This window comes from Xenopus laevis, chromosome 6S, assembly GCF_017654675.1.
Source record: "Xenopus laevis strain J_2021 chromosome 6S, Xenopus_laevis_v10.1, whole genome shotgun sequence".
Lineage (NCBI taxonomy): Eukaryota > Metazoa > Chordata > Amphibia > Anura > Pipidae > Xenopus > Xenopus laevis.
In genome coordinates, this window is record NC_054382.1 from 71,635,720 (window position 1) to 71,656,526 (window position 20,807).

Here is a 20,807-nt window from a genome sequence, read left to right on the forward strand (position 1 = left end):
ACCGATCTACTTTGGTGAGGTATTCCATTGGTTAAGTTTTGTGCTTAAATATTTCTGACTTTCTTTGAGAGACCTGCAGCAAGTCGGGTACCTTCGAAATACTCTCAATGTATCGGGTAGCAAGTTCCCGATTCACCGACCAGACAGGCAGTCCCCAGGTACCCTGTCTGCAGGTCTAGTTCTCTCTCTCAACCTTGCTGTTCTAGCAATTTTCTTCGAGTACCCTGTAGTCCTGGTTTAAGTAGCTGATAAAGCAGGTTTGTGGGTCTGCGTTGGGCTTGGGTCTGCCCAACCGGACCCTTACAGTACTCAGCCTTGCTTAGCAAGCATATCGTTAAGTATGTGGTTATCTTTAGGGGTTTTTTTCGACTTCAGCTTATTCTTCTTATTCATTGCACTACTCCTCCGTCTTTTTGGGGTGGCACTCTGAACACCCCCATTTTTCCATTGACTTTAACAGGGAAGATTTCAAACTGCTGTCACTTTTACAGCTTTGAAGCTGTACTCACCAAACTTGAATCACATGGGGTCACCCTGAATGAAAGGGCGACATTTGTGGGAGAAGTCAAAGACAGCCAATAAAATGTCATTGCCATTGACTTTGAATGGGGAATTTAAATTGGTGCCACTCTTACAGTTTTGATGCTACATTCACCAAACTTGGTCAACCCAAATGAATAGGCGATATTGTTTGGATGCCCAAAAGTAGCAGGAGCCAACAGCAGCATTAACTTTGAATGTGTAAATGTAAAATGCTGTCATTCTCACATGTTTGATGCCAGAGTCCACAAACTTTTCACAGTTGGTCACTGGGGGACTAAGGTTAAAATCTGCAAAAAGTGGGCAGAGCCAACAGCACCCAATCAGATTTAATTCAGTGAGTTCACATGTTTTTTTCAAACCAACATGAAGTTTGTTCTCAAACTTTCCTTTCTAGTTTCATATTATTGCTTATCTTTTATTCAGGGCCTCTCCTTTTCATCTTCTAGTCTCATATTCAAACCACAGCTTGGTTGCTAGGGTAAATTGGGAATTAAATAATACAAAAAGAGGGCCAGTTACAAAGGTGAACTACCCCCTTAGTAGTGGTGTTGTGAGCCATATATACACAAAATTTCCATTTCTTTATAGCAGGGCCGGAACTAGGGGTAGGCAGAGTAGGCGCAATAATGGAGGGGGGTGCACTTTTAAGGAGTACATATTTGTGGGCTATATCTTGGCTGCTACTTGCACAGGTAAATAGATGATATGACGGATTTTTGGCTGCTGCTGGCACAAGTACATATTTGGAGGCAATATTGTGTTTGTTTTTTTGGCTGATGCTGGCACAGGTACATATTCGGGGCAGTATGAGGGATTGGCTGCTGCTGGCTCAGGTACATGGGTCAATATGGTGGCTGCTGGCACAGGTACACAGATGTTTGGGGCAATATGATGGATTTTTTTGGCTGCCGCTGACATAGGTACAGAATGGGGTAACAATATGATGGATGTTTCAGCTTATGCTGGCACAGGTACAGATTGGAGGCTTGGGGGCAATCTGAGGGATTGACTGTCTTTGGCACAGTTACAAATGGGGGCAATATGATAGGTGCTGGCACAGGTACATGGGGCAACATGATGGCTGCTGGCACAGGAACAGGGAGCAATATGAATGGTAAGGTGGGAAGTGGTAATACAGGACTGGGTGGGGGGGCACTGATTGAAGCCCTTGCCTAGGGTGCCAAAATACCTTGGCCCAGCCCTGCTTTACAGGGCTTAGTTTTCTAGTGAAATTACAAAATAGTTATTATTTTTGCATGCTTTAATTATTGATTAATCATTTGCACTTTGAAAGTTGTAGCAATTAGCAGCCAGAATCTGGTAACTTGTAAATTTAATCGAATTGTGCTCTATACTAACACCTGTCTAGGAAGTGTTATAGCAGTAAGGACTGACAAGTGGTTGCTACCATGGAAACGCACTGCCTGAAGTAGAAATCCCTAATATGTGCAAATGGCATGGGTGTATTTGAAGGCATCTCTTTATGTGCATGATATAACTAGATTGATCTGATTAAGGGTTTTGTTTTCTCAGATCATTTCTTGGTGAAATGATAGGCTTCCCTCTAATATTCAAGGCCATGGAAGTAGCTGACCATATAGACTTTGACAGAATGTTATTCACTTGAATAATTACTGTATAGAGCTGTTGATCTAAGTTTCATGTATCTTTATAATGACATTTTGTGCTTTGCTAATGTTTGCACCTGAGAGTTGCACTTCAGCAGTTGCTGGAGGGCTGTATTTATCAAGTGAATATGCTCCTCGCCCTTGCAGTGTGTTACAAACGTAATGGCTTCACACTTTCTGAGGCATCTGTGTTGTGCTATGCGGCAGTATTGTGTTCTTAGTTCAGTAAGTGTTAACTGCTCCCAAGAAATTTGTCAGTGTGTCAACTCTGAAGCAAGCTACGTATGCTGATAAAGTGCCTTAGGTGTGACTATTATAACAACATGTAAGGTATGGTAGTCAAAGTCACCTAAGTACAGTTTTATAGGTATTGTAATAAGTAAAGGATTGTTTACACGTGTAAAATTTCAGCATTCCTATTTTGGCTATACTATTTGTAATGGGTTATTCACACTGTTAATATATCTGCAGCTTGCTTGCTAATATAAAAAGTTGCTATATTCATCGACCAAGCCTTAATTCCTCGTACAGGAGTCTTTTCTGACCACGGTTTGTTCCTGCTAGTCAAATAGGAGAGAACTGAAACTACATGCAACAAAGCTCTATTTATTCTACAATGGTTTCTTAGCATACATATAAACATTTATATCAGTCACACAAAGAGCTCTGTAGCATGCATTTCTATAATTCACCTTCTAAACACTTTTTCAGTTGAGTTGTTTTCAGATTGTTCACCAGAAATAAATACTTTTTGCAATTTGTTTCCCATTTATATTTTTTACTTTTTTTTTTCAAAAAAGTTTTGAGTTGAATGTTCTGTCTCTGCTGTTTCAGTCTGGCAGCTCAGTAATTCAGGTGCACACTCCAAACTGTTACAATTTGCTACATTTAGTTGATACATTTCTCAGCAGCATCTCTAGAGTATAAGCAACTATTGTAACAATTCTAACAGCTGCCTTTAATGAAATTCAGGGATTTTGCTCAGCAGAGACAAAGATAAGAAATGTTTCAACTAAATGTATCATTTTAGGACAGTTTAAAAGGTCAGTGACCCCCCCCCCCTTTAGAAAGGTGAAAAAATACATTTACTTTTCAATATTAGAAGAAAGTTCACACATAGAAAATAGAAAGTAATTGGAAAAAGGTTTTATTTTTGGTGAACTATCTGAAACTAACTGAACTGAAAAAAGTATTGGAAGGTAAGCAACCTCTTTAAATGTCCTCACAAAAGTACCACAAATCTATTCTCTTGGTTTATGCATATTCCCTGTTCTAAATCTTTGCCTCTCAACCTCTTTTTTTTTAGACAGAGCTGGTAGTATTAGTACACTTGATTCACTGGATTTTGCACGGTACTCTGATGATGGCAACCGAGAGACTGATGAGCGTGTCGCAGGTGAGTATATCCTTTAACTATAATTACCAAAACCAATTAGGACAGCTCCGAACTCACCACCCTTTGGCTGCTCCTCTGGGTATCCCAGGTGCTCAGTCCACAGCGTCCCCACTGCCAACATATGCTAAACGAACAGGAGGACGGCACTCCTGGTAAAAGCAGGTTTTTATTGCAAGGTTCTGCAGAGATACATGGCCTAACGCGTTTCGGTAATACACTCCCTTAGTCATAGGCTTCTATAGGCCTATGGCTAAGGGAGTGTATTCCCGAAACGCGTAAGGCCATGTATCTCTGCAGAACCTTGCAATGAAAACCTGCTTTTACCCGGAGTGCCGTCCTCCTGTTCGTTAAGTATATCCTTTAACTATCCATATTACCAAAATGTTAAATATTCACTTGACAATCTCATCTTTAACTAAAGAAAATGCAGGTAACCACTTATCTTGTTAATTAATATGGGCTACAATCCGGGTTCTTTAATAAAATAAATTTGTTTGCTATTGGTTACTACACCTATGCAATCAGCAGGTAGTAGTTATTGGATACCTGTTTAAAAAACTGGACAAACTTAGTACCTTTTATTACATATAGGGGAATATATAAAAGGTTATGACCTGTACTTCAGTATACAAACCCACCCATCCCTATACTGTTGATATTTACATGGTTGCAAATACCATGTAGGAATTGCTATGGTTTGCAACTCCTCTTTTTTCCCTTTGATAAATAGGTGCTAATGTAGGCAAAAAGCCAGAATTGTTGCATTCCATATTCTGTGTACTTTTGCTCCCTCTCTTCAACCAGATTTGGATTCCTTGTCCTCCTACCTAATCTGATCTCCTTTTGGCTGATTTTGCAGAGCTGCACATACTGACAAAGCCTCTTTTGGTGTGAAAGTGTTTTTCCAGATAAGGGGTTCTTGTATCTGCACATTAGACAGAGAACTGTACATGCTCCATAAGCAGATCTGTAACAGTTTGGCCAAACAAGTAATAGGTGATTAAATCTGATAGTGGGACAGTGAAAACCTTTAAAATGAGGACTGATGTGAGTGACACATGTGGCAGCCAGTTAAGAATATCTTATTTGTTAATATTTATAATGTGCAGTATGAGGCCAGAAAAACACATTGGTGACACTATTACCTGAAGGTGGGGAGAGAAAGCAAGTTTACCCTTAAAGCCTTTTCACATCATAAGATAAAAATTAAATGTTTGCTGTTACTATCCACTTCTGTACCTTAGCTGCATGTTTTTGACTTCACTGTTCAAACAAGTGCTTGTCAGAAAATGAGCAGGGAAAACATGTATGATTGCAATTGCCAATAGCAACAAGTCCACAATTGGCTTTGAACAGTCTATTACAAGTTTGAGACTGATGCAAATAAGTAGTTGCTATAGGTAACTGAATTGGTGCATTTTAGCACCTATGTACATACGTAATACACCTTTCAGCTTTTATTAAAAATGCTATTAAGTGATTGTGTGTTTTAAACGATAACATTTTTAATAAAGCATCTCCCAGGAATAACAAATCACTTAATTTAATTAGATTAAAGAGCTGTACAAATGATGAGAAACAATTTATACTTTTTTTCTGTTGATTAGCCTACTTTGGAAGACAATGAATCTCCAGAGTGCACTGTGCAGGGCAGTAGCCTTCCTTTGCATATTCTAGTTTATATAGTGCCATATTCTTCTTTCATAGTCATAAAACATTTTATTTCCTGTGGATCCTACCTGTGCTAAGCCAATAATAAGGTATCACCTGTTATCCCCTCTATTAATGTGTAAATTATATGTAGATATTTAGTGAAGGGTTGTTTCTTCCTGTTTTACACTTAAATCGTGTTGAAATTCCATATTTAAAATATGACGTGTTTTAAATGTATTAATGTTTATTTAAAGGCTCAATTGCATGAATGCTATGACCTATGCTCCTGCTAGTCAAATTCATATAATGCTCATTTTATTTATTAGTTCTGATCAGTTAAGAGAACATAGCCACAGGATATATAAGCTACCTGTGCAATGTGGTGAAAATCATAGCAAAACCTTAGTGCATCCAAAATCCCCTTACCTTTTGTAACCAGTGTCCAGAATACCTCATTTACAATCTGCCAGTTGATAAAATATTGAGCAGCAGACACAAAAGAAAACACCCATGTAGCTTAGTCCTAAGGCTATGGACACATGTGCAGATTTTCTATGTGGTCCGCGGCACGGTGCCATAGCCTAAACTTGAAACCTGCTAGCGTATCTACGCAGCTGTCAGCTTTTTTTTTTTTAAAAAAAACCACGGCGAGGATTTGCACATGTGTCCATAGCCTAATAGGATATGCTAATAAAATGCTTGTGAACTTTACTGTGTGGAAAGGAAGCATACAGCAGAGTGTTTGTGTTAGTTTGGTCCTTTCACCCTAAATCGTGAATGAGTCTGAGCATTGCCTTTGTACATTACTTTCTTGCCGTCTGACATGGGTTGTCATCATTTTCATTTTGCCTGTTTTTATTCTTTCTTTCTGCATTTATTTTCACTGTTCTCTTATTTTTGCCCCTTAAATTCTTGGTTTTATGTATATCATGTAGAATATAATTTTTTTGTTCTGAACGTGCAGAAAGGTTTGGCTTAAAATTGGATCCTGCCCTAGTAATGGAAGCAAACACCACATAGTCTTCACATAGTAATCATCTCTGTCGACATTCTTGATACAATTTATACTTACTTTTTAGAAACTAATTAGGGCTTGCCTTCAATCTTCAGTATAGATTTCTGTACTGGGATAGGTAAATTAAGAAGCAGCCATTGTTATGCCATTGTTTCCATTAGGAAAAAGTAAATAGAGCAGTAGTCTTGAGCACTTATTTAGCCATTTTGGATTTGCTGTGTTTTGCTAAACTCTGCAATTTTCTAGCTTTTTCTAGCAATTTTCTAGCTTTTGAAGCATGTTATAATTCATATGCATTAGAAGTTAGCAAATCAATGCAGCTTTCTGATTGGTTACAATAGGCAATTGCACTAGTATAATTTAGTACCTACGTTAGTGACTGCATTTGCACGTGTACAGGTACGAATCCATTTTCTCGAAACCCGTTATCCCGATATCTCTGAATTATTGCAAGGCCATCTCCCATACTCCATTTTATCCAATAATTAAAATTTTTAAAAGAATATTTTCTTTTTTCTCTGTAATAATAAAACAGTAGCTTGGACTTGATTCAAACGATGATATAATTAATCCTTATTCAAGTCAAAACAATCCTATTGGGGTTAAAGGAATTGTTAGGCTATGCAAAATAAAAATGTTACTAATATATAGTTATCCAAAAATATCTATAAAGGCTGGAGTGACTGGATGTCTACCATAATAGCCAGAACACTACTTCCTGCTTTTCAGCTCTCTTGGTTTCCACTGATTGGTTACCAGGTAGGTAACCAGGCAGAGACTTGGGGGGGGGCTACATGGTTCATAACTGTTTGCTTTTGAATTTGAGCTGCATGCTAAGGATCAATTGCAAACTCACTGATCATTCACGTTGCACGTGGCCCCCCCTAAAAGTCGCTGACTAACTCAGAGTTAAAGAGCTGCAAAGCAGTAAGTAGTGTTATGTTAAGTTAGACATCCAGTCACTCTAGCCTTTATACATTACATTTTTGGCCAACTAACTAAATAAAAATTTTATTTTGCACAGCCTATCTATTTACCCAGTTTTATATATTTATACTGAACTTTTCCTTTAACGTTTAGTAGGTTTAAGGTATGGAAATTAAAATCTCAAGTCCAGAGCATTCTGGATAACATATCCGATACCTGTATATATAATATATTTATAATATTAAATCCTAAATTGTAAACTCCTCTTACACTTTTACCCCTAAATCTGGATTTTTTTGTGAACAAATTATATCATATAGGATGATTATATAGTCTTTGTAGAGAGGAGCACACTACAGGTGAAGGTGAATTGCCTGGGTGCTAGTAAAAAGCTTCAATATGAAAGCATTGCACTTGATAAAGTTTTATTTACTTAGCAGTCCAACGGTATAGAAACAAACTGTTTTGTTTGAGAAAGGTCCCTGGATGTATTAAACATATTGTAGGCTCCTTAATTCCAACACTGCTACGGTAAACTTTCCATTTAATCTGAGCAGAACATGCAGTAAGGATCTATGCTTTTAGCAGCATCTATACAACAGAAATTCAAAATGGCAACACATGGCAGCATCTTTAATTTCTTGTCACTCAACATACATAAGCCCTTGTCAGACTGCTCGAAATTAACACGGATTCATGAGATTCACATGTAAATGAAAATGGTTATCAGACTGCTCCTAAGCCAACTCTGCTGCATGCTTTCATTAGTTCCATTTATAATGCATGCTTTCTGTTTCAATACAAACTGTATATATTTTTTCCACACCCATCTTTGCTTTTCATTTTTATTTTTGTTTCCCTTTTCTTGGTTGGATGCCTGTGTGTGTTTAATCCAAATCCCTATCCAGTCCTGGAGTTTGAACTACGGAAAGCCAAGGAAACCATTCAGGCTCTCAGGGTCAACCTGACATTGGCTGCAGGTGGCGTACTTCCAACTTTTTTTTTCTTCCTTTTTCCTCTGTAAACATAGGTAGTACATTTTATGTAATGTTTTTTTAGAATGTCATTTTGCTTTTTGGGTTTTTTTTTTTCTTACAGAAAATGACGTTCCTTTGCAGGAACGAAAGAATTATAAATCAAGTCCTGAAATTCAGGTATGTACTCTGGGAGGGTGTGTCTAAGGAAAATATTACCAAACTATAATTTTGATTTGGGTGTGCAAATGCTGTTTAGCATAGTGGTTAAAATAATTTATTCTTGTGTTTACTTGCTGTAAGGTTTGGCCTGATATTGTGGCCCTTGTATGTATGTTCACTTATTGTGGCACCTTTAGATTAGGCCTTCAAACTTTTATTCAAACACATACATAGGTAAAAAATATCGGCAAGCCAAACTGTTAATAAAAAAAATAATTTCTTACAAGTTATTTCCAAGGTTCGAAAATTTTTACCATCTGTTTTGGGCTCTAAAACATAGTAATGAAATGCTTTTTTTTCATTGTGGAGTGAATAAGATGGGCTGTTTCTGTTATTTAGATAGACTAATGTTCAGGAAATTTTAAAGAGTTTTTTTAAACAATTGGAGTCGAAAAGCACAATTTGAAATATACACTTGCACTGTTATGTGCTGTTATATTCTTTATCAGCAGAGAACAAAGTGGGGCTCATTTATAAACACTGGGCAAATTTGCTCCTGGGCAGTAACTCATAGCAATAAGATGACTGCTTTCAGTGTTCTCAATGCAGCTGCCTGTAAAAAGCTAATCACTGGTTGCTATGGGTTGCTGCCCAGGTGCAAATTTACCCAGTGTTTATAAATGAGCCCCACTAATCTTGGTTTGTCTAAAGTTTATATTTTAACAAAAAGCTATGAATACCACATATTTTAGTGTTGGCATCTTTTTAATATTAATGTGGTTTGTATTTTTTCCATTTAGGAGCCCATAAAACCTCTTGAAAAAAGAGCACTAAATTTCCTTGTCAATGAGTATTTACTGAAAAATAATAACAAGCTCTCATCAATAACTTTTTCTGATGAAAATGATGATCAGGTATGTTTTCACTGTGCTAGTAATACTTTATTTGAATGAATTATGAAATGTGCCTAGATAACATGCTCTTGCTATATATAGTTCCTGATCCCTAACTTGAAAGATACATGAGCATGTACTTCCTTCCTCTAGTCTATCTTAATACAGACTTTACATCTTTAATGTAACTTAATATTTATTTACTGTTTTTGAATTTCTCTTATTTGTCCATACTTTTGTTCAAAGCTGCATATTCAAAATATAAATCATATGTGTGTGTGTGTATACAAAGAATGCATTAGTCTTATTAATGTAATCACCTTTTATTAAATACCTACTGCGATCAGCCAAAATGAGAACTTGCCTCAGACAACACTTTACTAGTGATGGCAAAATCGGTGGCACTTCACATTCTCTAGCATTCTTTTATGTTGTAAATCTATGGAAAAAAGTACAGAATACAATTAGGAAAAAAAATAGCCCCACCAGCGCTAGGTCACTTGCAGTTTGAGGGAGCTCTCGGTGCTGGCTGCCATATTGTATAGCACTCAATTGCATGATGAGCAAGTAGTGGCACTTATTCATAATATGCATTCTTATGCCTCAACATGGCCTCCCTCTCTGTGTTATATTTACTTAATTATATTTTATCACAAATACAGTGTGGTTTGTAGAATGAGGCTACACCACTGAAATGCTAAAATATTAATACACTTGCTGTAAGAAAGCATACTGTTTGGAAGTAAGTGAAATAAGCAGGTAACAAATGCACACATTTTCTCTTGGTCTAAATATAAGGTCTCCTTAATTAACTGAACAGTTTGTGCTCATAGTGTTCAGCATCATTTGGATTCTGTTTCACCTTTCTCTTATCAATTCTCTGGTAATTTAAACAACACTTTTGACCATTTAAAAAAAAAAAAAAACGATTCTAAAATATTCTATTGCAGTAGAAACAATTTAAGGAAATCACCAGTTTGGCAGCTGTGTAACATTTTAATATTCTTATTTGTAGGATTTTGAACTTTGGGATGATGTAGGCCTGAATACTCCAAAGCCACCAGACTTGCTGCAGCTGTATCGCAACTTAAGTAACCATCAAACTCTTTCAAAAGATGTTGTAGACATTGCAGTTGGTGTTAGTGAAGGTGACCTGGAGCCCATCCAGGCTGTTAAACAAATTGCACCAGACTCCCATATTTCCCAGGTAAGATATAAATTTAATGTCAAAGTAGTATATGCAGACTTTAAAGGTCGAGAAAAGTGAAAAATCACTGTGGTGCCCAATTGTTATTCATCCCCCACTCTGTGAGTACAATAACTAACTGCTGGCCCTGGACTATTGCTTCTCCTCACTGAACAATGCACTGGCCCAGGGAATATTCCTATCATTGCCACCATGTTTAGCCTCTTCCCAGTGGTCCCTTTCAACTTTCCAGGATCACTCACAAGTTTAATATAGCAAAGTTTTCAGGCACCTATACTGCTCATGTACATGGCCATAGGCACCCAAGATATTGAAAATCATGCTTGTCTATGTAGCTTTTACACGTCACTTCAATTATTGGCAGAATAAACCTGCAGGTTTCTGTCTTACCCATGCCTCATTACTAAGAACATGATTAGTAATGCATCAAATTGTATTAATTTATAAAGTCTGTAAAATGGTAGAATATATAAAGCAATTAAATAAAGTGATTATTTGTGAAAAGTAAAAACTTGAATTTATTAGGTCAGACAACCAGGCTGGCCTAGTTGTCTGACCTTATAAATTCAAGTTTTCACTTTTTGCAACAAAGAGGTTCTGCAGCGGTATCTTTTCTTCATTCTCTATGTAAATGCCTGTCAAGGGTTTCCCGACTGCTTTGCGCCCAACTTACAAGGTTAAATAAAGTGGTTTAAGCACACGCAATATTGTCTACTCTGGATTATTTGTGAAGGGGCACAGGCAATCTACTTGTACAACAAAATTGGCTTAAAATGTACTATAGGTCTATATATTCCATATGAGCTTACAATTACACAGCACCCTGGATATGTCAAAGTTAATAAAAATCAATGGGATAAAGGTATGAAAAGTGATATAAAAAAATGCAAGTTTCTTAAACATCCCTTGTATCCATGGTGGTTTTACATACATTTCTATTGATATTTTTTTACATGTGGCTACACCATCGTGCACACTTGTAATTAAAGACAAAATTACACAGCAAACTCGAGTGAAAAAAAATAAAATAAGTAAAAGTAATTCTTTGTTTCATTTTTAGATATCTGCAAGACTGACCAAATTTTCCCTTGCATACGTTTCACCCTTTGTTTTACTTATTGCCTTAAATTTTATAGCTGTACCCCATCTGTTCCATTCCAACAGTGTGATTCTCTCATGCATGCATATGATGACAAATGCAATATGTAGCTAATGTTGTTCTTTACTGTTTATTTTAGCAATCAGCAATAATTAAAGAACTGGAAGATAAAATTATACTGTGCAACAATGAGAAAGCTGCTTTGCTGGAGCAAATTGGTAATCTTGAGAGGTAAACCGTCTAATTTGTTTTACATCTTTTAAAGGCTGAGACTTAGATTGTAAGCTTTCATGACCAGGGTCCACCCCTACTCTCTCCTAAGAGTATGGAATATTAATTGCATCTATTCTGGTGAAATGTTTGTCTGATTCACTTAAACTGAAATGTTTTTGTATCCCTTAAAGCATTGTTATAGACAGTGGCACATTATAATTAACAATAATAATTTGTTTTGTGGCAAGCTTTAATTATCTACTCAATCTAGTAATCAGGGTGCTATATTTACCTTAAAATTAGCCACACTGCTTGTGGCTGCTTTGATCAACTTAAAGGATCAGTAACATCAAAAAATGTTTTTAAAGTAATACAAATTAATGCAGTGTTTCTCTGCACTGGGAAAACTAACTGTTGTGTTTGCTTCAGAAACACTACTATTGTTTATATAAATAAGATGCTGTGTAGCAATGGGGGCAGCCATTCAAAGGAGAAAGGGCTTAAGTTACACAGTAGATAGCAGATAATAAAACATAATGGTGTTATGTTATCCACTGTTTAACCTGTGCCATATAGCCTTTTTTCAATTTCCGCCATTGCTAAACAGCAGCTTGTTTATATGAACTATAGTAGTGTTTCTGAAGCAAACAGAACAGTTTTATCAGTGCAGTATGTGATGTTTTCATTACTTTGACATTTTCATTTTTTGGTGTTACTAGTTCTGTTCCTGTGCTAACCCATTTCAGAATTTTTGAACACACAAATATGCAAGAAAGAAGAAGTGGCATTGTATGTGGGCCATTAGTGCTCCACATTATCAAGACTTCAAGAAGCAAGCTTTGCTGCTTATCACAAACACATTGGTAACAAGCAAATACATTAGACTTGCCCTACAAATAGCATAAAAAACCTATACATAGTCTAATCATTCCAGAATATGTCTGTGCAGTATTGGTATAACATTGGACCTATCGAGTTAGCAGTACCAATACAAAGTGCACCGCCAGGCCAGCCTGGCAAGTACATGTTAATGGCATTGTGCTTAGGGTGAATTAATGTGCTGCAAATTCAGAAATAGTGGTACAGGTATGGGATACATTATCTGGAAACCCATTATCCAGAAATCTCCAAATTAGAGAAAGTCTCCAATAGACTCCATTTTATCCAAATAGTCCACATTTTGTAAAAATGATTTCCTTTTTCTCTGTAATAATAAATCAGTACCTTGTACTTGATCCCCACTAAGATATAATTAATCTTTATTGGAAGCAAAACCAGCCTATTGGGCTTATTTAATGTTTAAATGATTTTCTAGTAGTCTTATAGTATGAAGATCCAAATTACAGAAAGATCTGTTATCTTGTAAGCCCCAGGTCCTGAGCATTCTGGATAACAGGTCCCATACCTGTACTTATTAAGTAAATTCAGCATTAGTTTTTATGTGTACTCAAGCATGTGTACAATTTATTTTGCAGGCAAATTGAATCTCTTCAATCTGCTGCAGAGGTTTGCACTGCTGCCCCACCAACCTCTGGCAGGTTGCAGAGTCAGACTTCAGAAGAGAGTGACCACTACATAGATATCCGAATTACAGATAGTGATGCTAAATGTGAAGGAACAGAGGATGGTCTGCCTTCTCAGCAAAGTGAATCTGAGCCACTCTACCAGGTGTCACAGGATATCCCTCCCAGCCCTGACATAGCAAAAATCCGCAAGACGACACTTCTCTCTGCTCCACCCAGCAAAGACGGTGTCCACTTTGATAAACCCAATAGGTAAGCAATGTATTGCAGAGTTTTGCAGTAAGTTAAAAGAACTGTAACTTTTTTTTTTTATGTAGTGCTACCTACATATGGAGCACTGTGCATTGACAGTACTTGGACTTCTGCAGCTTCTCTGGAAGACATCCACAAAAAAAAGAAAGAAATATAAAATAATATAGGTGTTTGTTTGATTAAAGGAAGAAAAGAGGGCCGGTAAGTATAACAATTAAAATAAAGAAATTAATGTCCATTTGCAGACTTTGTATGCCATTTTAACGCATTCTGCTTAATATGCAGGAACAGATAATAAGCAAGCAACTGCTCTGTTAACAGTTTAGCAACAATTATTGTTTGCTATATGTATTTATTTTTCTCATTTAAATAGCTGTATTTGCTCTTCTACAAATGACAGGCCATCTCTCTTTATTGCCTCAACAATACATTTAGGGAGTTATATACTAAAGTCCAAATTTTTCTGGTCGGAGTTTTAAAAGGGAAAACACCATTTTTTTTTCGAGATTTATTATACCCTGAGGCTACTTAAAGTCACAATAAAAAAAATTCTCAATCTCAAACCTGCAGAGATCATGTAGAAGTCAATGGCAGGTGTCCCTTTTACAATTGGAAGTTATGATTATCTGGGCTGGGTTCCATGTTTTTGGAAACAACCTAAAACTTACTATTCGTATTTTTACATGAGTCTTTTCCCGCACCAGTTTTGTTTTTGAGTACATTTATTGATAAATAAAATTGTGGACAGGAGTTTGGTCAAAGTTGTTTTAATAAAATAATGGGAAATGGTTGGAGTAAGCACATCGGTGATTTAGAAAAAAATGTTTAGTTCTGTTTTGTTTATATAAGGGAAGACTAGACTACACCATGTGTAACAGGTGGATGGGTCGGGGTCTTCCTAAACCTTCCCTTGGGTTACTAACCACTGGTTTCAGTACCCGGGCAAGGGGTCCAACTCCCAGCAACTCCCAGTAGGCACAATTTAATTAGACTCTTTATCTTTGGTGGGGCCCCCGCTTATGGTATGGATTAAGGGATTACCAATTGGTAGAAGTGCACACAGTATTCACTCTCAATATTCAGTCACATATTTAAGATGTGTGCTCAGACGGTATACTTCACAGTAGTGGCAGCAGGTAATTTACACAATGGGTGCACTGGAAAGAGGCAGAACACATGGCACCATCCCTTTTTATAACCTCTGGGGAACTACTCCCCCTCCCCTATGGGAAAAAGGACCCAGCCTAGTTGGCTAACACATTCCTTGGGGTATAGGAAAACCTTACACTCCTAAACATGTAATAGAAAATATGGGCAAGTGTCTCACACATCTTCCACATTCATTACATGAGTGTCATTAGGTGTCATGTGAACAAACCACATGATGAATAAAACTGATTCTATTCTGTTGTTATAAAGAACTTGTTTTCTCAAATTAACTTTCTTTCAATATTGTGTTCAGTTTTCACATCCATATAGTTTTGGAATGTAGATGTAGTTTACTGTAGTGATATGCAGTAGCATTACAACACCCAAAAGCTTAAGTGATGTCTATTATAATTGGATATTACTGCAGTCATAAAACTGGTATTTTAGTTTCCATTGGGGTAATAGCAGCCTAGTTACAGCAAGCAGAGCATTTGGTTGAATTCATTTTAACATGGCTGCTATTGCTTGTGTTCATCTGTTCTATTCATTAAATCTCACATTATTTTAATACTGTCTTGTAGGAAACTGTCACCTGCGTTTCATCAGGCACTGCTCTCTTTTTGTCGAATGTCAGCAGATAGTCGCTTGGGCTCAGAGGTAAATGGGGAAACAATAGCTATTTATATAATTTATTGGTTTATGATTTTCTTACATATTTTGAAAGTCAATAATTTAAATGTGCTTCTAAAGGAATACAAAACCTTTCCTCTGCAGCACTCCAGATTTTGCAGAACTGTGGTGTACACTTTGTTTTTTTGTTTTTTAAACATTTGTTTATGTATTAAACAAAGAAAAATAACAGTACACAAGCAGATTGTACACATTTGAGGAAATTAAATATTATTCTGAGGAAATAAATCTTATTAAGTCATTGTCCAACACATACATCAGTTGACATTTAAAAAAAAAAAAAGTACAGAGTCTTACCATGACTACCTACAGTTAGGTCTATAAATATTGGGCAGAGACAATTTTTTTTCTAATTTTGGTTCTGTACATTACCACAATGAATTTTAAATGAAACAAATCAGATGCAGTTGAACTCAGGGGCGGAACTAGGGGTAGGCACGTGCCTAGGGTGCAAAGCTTAGGGGGCGCCCAGCACGTACCGTTAACTGCTGCCTACCCCTGTCCGGTCTTCATTACTGTTCTTTGTGCATATGCGCACACTCCTTTGAGACAGGAGTGTGGCATGCGATGTGTACGCGCGTGCACCTAAGTGAGAGTGGCGTGCACTGTGACGCTTTTGTCAGTGTGCCTGCGCGCGCTCAGTGTAGGGGGGGGGGGGACGCGGCAGGTCGGGTTGCCTGGGGCGCCTGCCTAGGCTGGCCCGGCCCTGGTTGAACTGTAGACTTTCAGCTTCAATTCAGTGGGTTGAACAAAAGATTGCATAAAAATGTAAGGCACTAAAGCCTTTTTTTAACAAAATCACTTCATTTCAGGGGCTCAAAAGTAATTGGACAAATTAAAAAACTGAAAATAAAATGTTAATTTCTAATACTTGGTTGAAAACCCTTTGCTGGCAATGACAGCCTGAAGTCTTGAAGTCATGGACATCACCAGATTTTGAGTTCCCTCCTTTTTAATGCTCTGCCAGGCCTTTACTGCAACGGCGTTCATTTGCTGTTTGTTTGTGGGCCTTTCTGTCCAAAGCTTAGTCTTCAACAAGTGAAATGCATGCTCAATTGGGTTCAGATCATGTGACTGACTTGGCTATTCAAGAATATTCCATTTCTTTGCTTTAATAAACTCCTGGGTTGCTTTGGCTGTATGTTTTGGGTCATTGTCCATCTGTATTATGAAACATCTCCCAATCAATTTGACTGCATTTAGCTGGATTTGAGCAGACAGTATATCTCTGAACACCACAGAATTCATTGGGCTGCTTCTGTCCTGTGTCACATCATCGATAAACACTAGTGTCCCAGTGCCACTGGCAGCCATGCACACCCAAGCCATCACACTGCCTCCTCCATGTTTTATAGATGATGGGGTATGCTTTGGATCATGAGCTGTTCCACGCCTTCTCCATACTTTTTTCTTGCCATCATTCTGGTAGAGTTTGATATTGGTTTCATCTGTCCAAAGAATGTTTTTCCAGAACTGTTCTGGCTTTTTTTAGATGTTTTTTTTTTAGCAAAGTCCAATCTAGCCTTTCTATTCTTGATGCTTATGAGTGGCTTGCACCTTGCAGTGCACCCTCTATATTTACTTTCATGCAGTCTTCTCTTTACGGTAGACTTGGATATCAATATGCCCACCTCCTGGAGAGTTGTGAAGGGGTTTCTCTTCACCATGGAAATTATTCTACGATCATCCACCACTGTTGTCTTCAGTGGACGTCCAGGTCTTTTTGCGTTGCCGAGTTCACCAGTGCTTTCTTTCTCTGGATGTACCAAACTGTAGCTTTTGCCACTCCTAATATTGTAGCAATTTTTCGGATGGGTTTTTTCAGTTTTTGCAGATTAATGATGGCTTGTTTCACCTGCATGGAGAGCTCTTTGACCGCATGTCTGTTCACAGCAAAATCTTCCACAAACAAGCAGCTACTCCTTAAATCAACTCCAGGGCTTTTATCTGCTTAATTGATAATGACATAACAAAGGAATTGCCAACACCTGCCAATGAAATAGCCTTTGAGTCAATTGTCCAATTGCTTTGGAGCCCCTGAAATTAAGTGATTGTGTTAAAAAAAGGCTTTAGTTTCTCACATTTTATGCAATCTTTTTGTTCAACCCAAATAGGAGAAAAGCTTCCGTGCACAGAGGTGCTGTGTCCTATTTTGTGCAGCTGGCAGCACGCTGAAAGCTTGGGGGGGGCCTAATCAAGTAAGTGAAACATGGCCAGGCCCCCCCTTAGACACAAAACTCTGTGGGCCTGGGACAACTGTCCCCCTGTGACCCCCTGATGGCGGCCCTGCTCTCTGCCCAAATATTTGTGGACCTAACTGTATATTGCGGAGTAGGTGACAGACTGATAAAATCTGTTGTGTAAGTAGACCTAACCTACAACCAAATATTGATATTATATTTAAAGAATAAAACAGAAACAAAAAAAGAGTGGAGTGGGAAAGGGATGGAGTTCTTATTTTAAACTGTACACTGGCATGTCCCGGCTGTCACAACCAAATGTAAAGGTTTTATTCAAAAAATACAAGCCTTGCACATTTTGTGCCTTAGGGGAAAGTTAATCATGCTAATCATTGCAGCCAATGCTGACCCAATACAAACAAGCAGAAAACATTGACTAAGTAGAACAGCTTTGACAAAACTGTGTCAATGGTTGGAATTAAAATAAGCAGGGATCGAAGGGAAGTGAAACGGATTTTTGATTTAAGAACAAGACAACCTCAGGGTCTAAATTATGACTTTGATGTGTCCTGTTATTATGAATGATGCTCAACTGTATGCCTCAGGATGCCTTCAGTCTTCTTTTACACACCCCTTATGTCCCTCCCCTATTAATAAGATATGTCATATTTATGACTGTATGTTCTATTTTTAAAAAATTTCAATAAAAAATATTGAAACCTGTTTTTATGTCCCTCCCCCTGTTCCTTATTGGCTAATTAATGTGATTTGTTGATTGGTGTGTATTGGGTATATATTCTGTATATTTATTGTGTTTGCTCAGCCTATGATTAAGTGCCCATGGGCATGAACCACATAAGGCTTCTCTGTTATTTGCCTAAATAAAAATCTGCAGTTCTTTTACACTTGCCTGTCCTGTGGGATCTGTGAGTGCCTTTCATTGCCTTTTCTCTGGCATGTTACCTCCACCTTGAACTGTAGTTCTGGGGCATGTGCACCCAGACTCCATGCCATAACCCGTGAGATTTTTACTAATATGACTGTGTACCAAAAAATTTTTATGATGACTAATTAAAATAAGCAGACTTACAGAAAACCTTTTTGGGTATTAGTATATTCCCATGGTCTTGCAGATAAATGTGCACAATGGTGGTTGACTTTAATGGCAAATGCAAAACATGGCTTTCAGTGTGATCTGGTATTTACATGTTTAGCCAAGTAGGCAGTTGTTCCTGTGATTGGCCAACTTAATTATCTTTGGATGTTGTTTGGTTAATGGTTCTAGAGAGATTTAGGAATACAGCACATCTCTGTCAGGATTTTTTAGCTGGCAGAGAAAAAGCTGTGCGGTATGAAAGGTGTGTGTGTGTGTGTGTGTGTGTGTGGGCCATTGTAGCTTTAGATATCACCATCTATTTCACTAAATTCAAAATATAGGTTTTATGTAATTAAAGCTTGATAAAGGTCAGTTGTCGGGAAGTGATTTACATAGTGTATTTTGCAGCTAATGAGCTGTACTCTATTTGTGGTACTCTGAAATTTTCCATTTGAACAACAGGTTTCACGGATTGCTGACAGTGAAAATGGAGTTATGAAGATGCTTGGACGCTGTCTGCCTCATATTGTCCCAAATGTGCTTCTTGCCAAGAGAGAGGTAGGGTATGCCATCTACATTTTGTCAGTTCTGCACAGTGGAGAAAAGAAAAAATACTTTCAAATTGTAGTTAGTTGACATTCTTTTTTTGTGCATGCATCTTCTTCTAGAGAATGGTTGTGCATCTCTGTCAGGTGAGTTCAGTGCTGCTGCATGGTATCCTGTCCTCTCCCCTATATGCTTTAGATCTAATATCCTGCTGGAACCCACAAGTACTGCTTTTTGGTACCTTGTCTGTATTTACTGTTGGTGTTGATGTACACGCCACGTCAGGCATGTAGAAGCAGGGATCCTTCAGTCTTTCCTTTCTAAAAAGGTTTTAATAAATATATATATAGTCTGCTAGCTTAATTGTTGCATTTCTCCAGGTGCACCCACACAAAATGTGTTAGAAGGGTTTACCTTTCAGCTCATTATTACCACCATTCTTTTTATGGTAGTTGGAACATCTTTGGTAGGAAAGGATGTCACAGTGGTTACAGGAATTTTATTTTGTATTTCTCGCCAATGTTTTAAACAATAGTTGTAATGCTTGCCCTGAGAACCCACCGGCAAGTATATTCTGAGTTCATTAAGGAAGAGGAGGTCAGGTAATATGGATATTCTTTAACGGGAACCCCCCCCCCCCTTTCTTGATATGACCCCATTTTGCTGGTCTCATGTTTAAAAATTGAGAAATGTTTTTTTTTTTTGTTTTTTTCAATAAACACCTGATGTTTGAAAGGAAACCCTTGTAAGAAATCCCCTGCCCCTGATTTGAACTGACCATATCCCTACCCTATGAGACTGTAAGAATGTTGAAGTTCTTTCTCCTTTCCGTGGAGGACTGTGCACCACCAACTCAGAGTCCCATCCTTCCTCCTTCTCCTCCCCTTCTCCGTACACTGCAAGACACTAGCAACTCTATCTCACTTCTCATATGCTTCACTGGGACTTCTTTGTATAGATTAGATAATCTGTCCGTCACTACCTCCACGCACGTCCTTCAGCATAGTCCTTTTAGAAAAGAAGAAGGGACTTTGATTCCCAGAATGCATCTTTTTTACTTGGAACAAGGGGTAGGTGATGCCAATAGCCTCTGGTGGACAAGGATATGGTCCATTTAAAGGAGAAGGAAACCCCCTGGGCGCAAAACCCCTCCCCCTCCCCTGTGTTGAACCCTCCTCCCCCCTGGCCTACCTGTCCCCATGGGCAAATGCCCCTAACTTGTTACTCACCCCTCTGCGCAGGTCCTGTCCACGGAGTTCACAGTCGCAATCTTCTCCCACGCGCGTCTTCTTCCTGCTTTGACCGGCGTCTTCTGGCGCATGCGCAGTAGGAACAGGTAACGGTACGGATCTACTGCACATGCGCCGAATGTCACAAAGTGAAATCGGAAAACTTTGTGACATTCGACTGTGAACTCCATGGACAGGACCTGCGCAGAGGGGTGAGTAACAAAGTTAGGGGCATTTGCCCAGGGGGACAGGTAGGCCAGGGGGGAGGAGGGAGGGGGGGCAACACAGGGGAGGGGTTTTGCGCCCAGGGGGTTTCCTTCTTCTTTAAGGGCAATGCCAGAAAATACCCTACCATAGACAATATAATAGAATGCAATTGTCTCTGATATAACACTCAAATCACATAATCTCTAGGTCAAGGCCAGGGTATTT

At 38.2% G+C, this 20,807-nt stretch overlaps 1 protein-coding gene across 8 annotated transcripts in view; it reads left to right on the top strand.

Moving 5' to 3' along the window:
• relch.S (RAB11 binding and LisH S homeolog) overlaps positions 1–20,807 on the top strand; it is an 89,351-nt gene that overhangs the window by 11,987 nt on the left and 56,557 nt on the right. For 4 of the 8 annotated variants that reach the window (XR_005962245.1, XM_041567657.1, XM_041567658.1 and 1 more), the window contains exons 2-11: positions 3,478–3,567; positions 8,071–8,142; positions 8,261–8,316; positions 9,099–9,212; positions 10,207–10,398; positions 11,637–11,728; positions 13,186–13,485; positions 15,216–15,291; positions 19,063–19,158; positions 19,269–19,292. Coding sequence is in view for 7 of the 8 variants with exons in the window: in XM_041567657.1 (XP_041423591.1) it covers positions 3,478–3,567; positions 8,071–8,142; positions 8,261–8,316; positions 9,099–9,212; positions 10,207–10,398; positions 11,637–11,728; positions 13,186–13,485; positions 15,216–15,291; positions 19,063–19,158; positions 19,269–19,292 (1,112 nt within the window). In the remaining variant the exon portion in view is untranslated. The remainder of the gene's footprint in view (positions 1–3,477; positions 3,568–8,070; positions 8,143–8,260; positions 8,317–9,098; positions 9,213–10,206; positions 10,399–11,636; positions 11,729–13,185; positions 13,486–15,215; positions 15,292–19,062; positions 19,159–19,268; positions 19,293–20,807) is intronic. The other 4 variants (XM_018269472.2, XM_018269473.2, XM_041567660.1 and 1 more) reach the window with 3 other exon arrangements.